Source organism: Camelina sativa, chromosome 8, assembly GCF_000633955.1.
Source record: "Camelina sativa cultivar DH55 chromosome 8, Cs, whole genome shotgun sequence".
Lineage (NCBI taxonomy): Eukaryota > Viridiplantae > Streptophyta > Magnoliopsida > Brassicales > Brassicaceae > Camelina > Camelina sativa.
In genome coordinates this window covers 10798565-10804149 of record NC_025692.1, presented here as the reverse complement: position 1 = coordinate 10804149, position 5585 = coordinate 10798565, and the positions used below count along the sequence as shown (strand labels likewise).

At 47.3% G+C, this 5585-nt stretch overlaps 1 protein-coding gene across 1 annotated transcript in view; it reads left to right on the top strand.

The window, feature by feature from the left end:
- Positions 1–5585, top strand: part of LOC104709411 — a gene marked incomplete at its 3' end in the record, with an annotated part of 21918 nt that overhangs the window by 5597 nt on the left and 10736 nt on the right. The window contains exon 2 of the mRNA XM_019228710.1: positions 1828–1973. Coding sequence (XP_019084255.1) covers positions 1828–1973 — 146 coding nt within the window. The remainder of the gene's footprint in view (positions 1–1827; positions 1974–5585) is intronic.

The window sequence follows — 5585 nt, the reverse complement described above, 5'->3', positions numbered from 1 at the left end:
GATCCAAAGGTAGCCGCAACTTGAGTCCATTCATCGACAACATCGACAGACCAAGGTTACTTCGTCAACAACAAGTTCCACAACCGCAACCACCCACAATTGAGGAGACAATGAACGATCAAAACGGTCCACCAGCTCTTCAAGCAAGGACCTACATAGGAGCAGGGGATGCTCCATCTACTCACACTCGAAGGAATGGCATTGTGCCACCTGCTGTCCAGAACAACAATTTCGAGATTAAGAGTAGTCTCATCCAGATGATACAAAGCAACAAGTTTCATGGATTGCCAATGGAGGACCCATTGGATCATCTGGATGAATTTGATAGGCTCTGTAGTCTCACCAAGATAAATGGAGTTAGTGAGGATGGATTCAAACTCAGGCTTTTCCCATTCTCTTTGGGCGACAAAGAACACCTCTGGGAGAAATCACTCTCCAAGGAGTCGATCACCACCTGGGAAGCGTGCAAGAAGGCGTTTCTGGCCAAATTCTTCTCCAAATCCAGAACCGCAAGGCTGTGAAATGACATTTCCAGCTTTGTTCCGAAGAGCAATGAAACGTTCAGTGAAGCTTGGGAACATTTCAAGGGATACACTACCCGATGTCCTCATCATGGCTTCATCAATGCTTCATTGCTGAGTACACTTTACAGAGGAGTGGTCCCCAAGATACGGATGTTGCTGGACACCGCAAGCAATGGTAACTTCCTCAACAAGGATGTTGATGAAGGTTGGGACCTAGTGGAGAACTTGGCTCAATCTGATGGGCATTATAATGAGGAATACGATCGTACTGTGCGATCTACAGGAGAGGAAGATGCCAAGTACAAGAGGGACATGAAAGCCCTCAATGACAAGCTCGATAAGCTCCTCAACCAGCAGCAGCATGTTCATGCAATATCAGAAAAAGAGCAGTTTTTACAACAAGATGGGGAGACTGTACAGATAGAGGATGTTAACTACATCAACAACCAGAGAGGTTACAACAAAGGGTTCAACAACTACAAGCCGAATCCGAATCTGTCTAACCGTAACCCGAATGTTGCCAATCCTCAAAACCAAACTTACCCATCAACAGTTCAAGGGAACCAGGTCCAACAGAAGCCTTTTGTTCAATACAACCAAGGTTATGCCCCTAAGCAGTAGTATTCTGGAAATTACCACCAACCCATTGCACCACCTGGATTCCAACAACAGCAAGGCCCGCAGGACCAATCCCAAGATGCTGACCTACGCGGCCTAATTCAGCAGATGATTCAAAATCAGGCTACCGCTGCTATGGACACTGCAAAACGTTTTACGGAAATGAGCAACAAGATCGACTCTGGATACAATGACTTGACCGCCAAGTATGATTTGCTCAATAATAAGCTGAGGTACCTAGAGGGCCACCACAACAACCAACCAGCTCCAAAGATCAACCAACTTCCAGGAAAAGCAGTTCAGAACCCCAATGATTATACCACTGCCCAAGCCATCTTCCTTGATGATAACTATGAGGATTACCTCACTGAGGACAGTGAAGATCAAGATGGGGAGGATATAGATCACAATGGGATAAATGAGGCCAAGCACTACATATCCGAGTATGAACCTGAGCCTTTACCCGAGGAGCCTGATCGAGTTGATGATCGAGCACTGGTTCGAGAATCGCAAATTGAAGAACCACCCGAGGCTGAACCCGATGATCTACCCGATGATGGTGATCGGATGATACATCGGGTAGATGTTCAGATGAAAGATCAACCTCAACCACCTGTAGCAGCAGAAGGGGAACTAGAGGAAAGGTTCAATGCTGCACTTGACATACAACTGGAGGCTCTTGCAGAGCGTGTGGCCAAGCGTAAAGCTCCACCACCTAAGCTTTTGCCACCACAGAAACTTCAGGAGGAAGCTGCCAAGGAGGCAGCTCGGCTGGAGAACGAGGTTAAGGAGGCTGTAAAGGAGATTGGGTTTGAGATTCTTAGGAGTGGAGTGTGCTTAGATCCTGAGCTGCGAATCGAGGAAAAATTGGAGGATCCTGGCTCTTTTACTTTGTCATGCTCGATAGGACTTCGGATTTTCAAGAATTGCTTGTGCGACCTTGGAGCTTCAGTTAGCATTATGCCACTGTCAGTTGCCAACAAGATGGGTTTCACCAGTTTTAAACCAAGTAGTCTGTATTTGGTTCTAGCTGATAGAACAATCAGACATCCTATTGGGATCCTAGAAAACTTGCCACTCAGGATCGGGAGAATGGAAGTCCCCACTGACTTCATGATCCTTGATATGGACAAGGAACCAGACGATCCACTGATTCTTGGAAGACCATTCTTGGCAACAGTAGGTGTTGTGATTGAGGTAAAGCAAGACAAGATGAGAATAAAGCATGGTGAGCACTTCAAGATGGAGTTTTATGTGCAGAAGGGGATTAAGAGGCCAACCATAGATGGTCAAGCTTTTTCCACTAAGACAAAGCAGAGAAAAGTCAAATATCTTGAGGAAGTCAACACTACATTTGCTTTGGAACCTGGACAAAACCAGAAAAATCAGTTGAACCAGCCTGCTATAGTGGAGAGTATTCCAGAACCTCTCCCCCCTAAATCCCATGCTTAAAGAGCATAAAGAGTCAAGTTTAGTGACTTAAAACAAGCTCACTTGGGAGGAATTCCCAAAGGTATCTTTTATTTTATTTTTATTTTGATTTATTTGTTTTATATTATTTTCTATTTTTACATGTTTATTTATAAAAAAAAAAAGAGTGAAATAAGGAAATTGAGGAACCCGAGGGCTAACCCGACACCGTACTCGACGCGCCTGATCGTGTCTCTGCTCGGGTGGCGAGTGGAGTCCGAATTCCACAAGCTAAGCCCACTCTCGGCGAAGCCCACCAACCAACCCTACTCTATTTAAGGGTTTCGATCCCTTCCTCCTCAGCAGCACTGATAAGTTTCTCTACCCTAGAGCTTTTTGTTTTCCATACTTTCTATTCTCTCTCAAACTCAAGTGACCATCGATTTTCTTTGGGAACTAACCCTATTAATCTCGAGGCTTAGTTGTTTTTCTTCTCAAGGATTCCACAATGGAGCCACACACGAAAACCTACCAAAGGAAGGGGAGAAGATCAACCTCCACCGCTGCTACAACCGGAGGTGATGCCGTCGAACCTTGAGAATCCCAAGGAAGAGGAAACGTTCCGCATTCCCAACCACTGGCTGGACGTTTTGCTTCCCCAACCCTATCTTCGTCCCGATCATCCATCCGATCTGGTGCTCGAGCAACCGATTGTGTAGACCATCGAGTTCCCTCACCTAGTCCGATGGCGAGTGCTGTTCGCCGATCTCCTCGACGTAGGGACCTATCTACGTCCGAGAGAACCATTACCGACCCCATGGAGGTCGATTCTGATGCTGGTGGAGAAGAGCCAGAGGAGATCCAAACATCGCGGCTAAGGAGCAGAGCTGCGGTTGCAAGAGGAAAGAGACCAGCTTCCGAGAAGGCTGAGAACGTAGCGGAGGGAGCAGCTGAGGAAGAGGATCGTGACACAGAGGAGGACCAGAGAGAGAGAACATGCCAAACATCACGGAGGCTGAAGCAGAAGGAAGTGGAGACTCCGACAAAACTCTTCAAGGTTTTCTGGAAGATGAGCTTCGTTGGTACCCGCTACCCTCACCGTGAGACAATGAAGCAGTTGGGCATCGCTAGAGATGTCGAGTTCCTGTTTGACATGTGCCACCTGGGCCAGATGATGCGAGCCAACCTCGAGGCTTGTGAGGAGGAGACGGTTCACTTCCTCTCCACACTGCTGTTACATTATTTCGAAGACCACCCGACCCTACTACCCGATGGAGGGATCGGGTTCATCACCTTCTCTGTGAGGAACAAGGAGTACCGACTCACTTTCAAGGAGATGGAGAAGCTGTATGGTTTCAAGGCTGGTAATGGTGAAGAAATGGAGGTTAGCAAGGAGGAAATGAGGTCCCTATGGCTGACAATAGGAGACAAGCTACTCTACAAGTCCACAAGCACCAAATCCGCTCAAATAAGGAGCCCTGTCTTGAGGTATTTTCACAAGTCCCTCACATGCACTCTTTTTGCTAGAAAGGAGACAGGGAATGTGAATGATCACGAGCTTCAGCTGCTGGACATTGCATCGTGTGGAGTTTTGGACAATGCTAGGGATGGTACACCGCTAGTTGGGGATGTTGCGGATACTAGCATGGTGTTTGTGCTGCTCGATCAGTTCCTCTACCTCAAGTCATGGGCTATTAAGAGAAGAGAAGGAGGCAGAGAGATCTCCATTGGAGGACTGATCACACCAATTTTATTGTCTTGCGATGTGCCCTTGAAGGGAGTGGTACACGATCCGAGATGGCTAGACGTCGACTACCTCGTGTAGGCAAGATTTTTGGCCTATTAGAGGCCTAACGACATGATGCTCTTCAAGTTCGTCCATCCAACCGCCGGAGCCGCACAAATGATCCTACATAATGTAATGTGCACCAAGGTCCGACTGGGAGATAACATTGACTTTGCACCACCTTTGGAGGAGCTGTACAATCCGGAGGAGGAATCCAAAGCTGAGAAGAGAGAGGAAACCGGGCAAAGATAGGGAGATAGCTCGGAAGATTTTGATTTTGAGGAGTATGTTTGCTCTCAAAAGCAACCGGTTTGAGTGAGGGAAGCCCACAAGAGGATCAGATGGCTGAAGAGGATGAACAAGTTTTTGGTGAGAAAGGTGAAGGATCTCACCGGTTCGGTGAAGACTATGGGAGGTCAGATCAAGGAGCTGCAAGACAAGGCAAGCTGTGCCTTAGCTCCTACCTCAACACACGCACCAACTTGGATGGGGAGAAGCGGACCGCTAGGTGGAACTCGAGGACTGCCACCTCCAGAATCTCACAGAGCATCATCCTACGAGCCCCAAGCTGAGGAGAACATCACACGACCTGAAGCATCGCGGAGAAGCCATTTAGACGCCTATCCGACGCCTAACCCGATGGGGTACACGATGCCATATCTGATGCACCCATCGAGCACACAATCGGGTGATTACTCTGGACTCTTTCCTCCGCCTTACAAGATGCCATATACAATGCCGTATACGATGCACCCTGCGAGTGGCTATACGGGTGATCACTCTGGACCTCTCCCACCATACCCGCCGTACTACCCGATGCCCTACCCGATGAGCTACGCGATACCCCCCTCGATCAAGCCCTCGGATGCTGGTCCGAATAAGTCGTCCGTGCATATCACCGAGCTCTCTGACGAGCAAACACTGGCACCTGCTGAAGCCGGAGACGACCCTGGCTACACGTTGGCGAGTATGGAGGCTGCTGCAACCTCCTTCTTCACCAACCCATAAGGTACCACTTTCATCCAATCTTTGTAAATAACATTGCATTTAGTTTATTTCATTTTGTGTGATTCTTGGATTCTTTTTCCAATTTTTTTTTACACAGTGACTGTGTAATTTAAGTTTGGGGGAGGGTCCATAATATTTTTAACTTTGTGTTTTATTTTCTTAATTTTCTTATTTCAAATCTTTGCATGCTAGTTTTATTCATTTGAGTCCGCATCTATGTGCATTGAAAAACCCAAAAA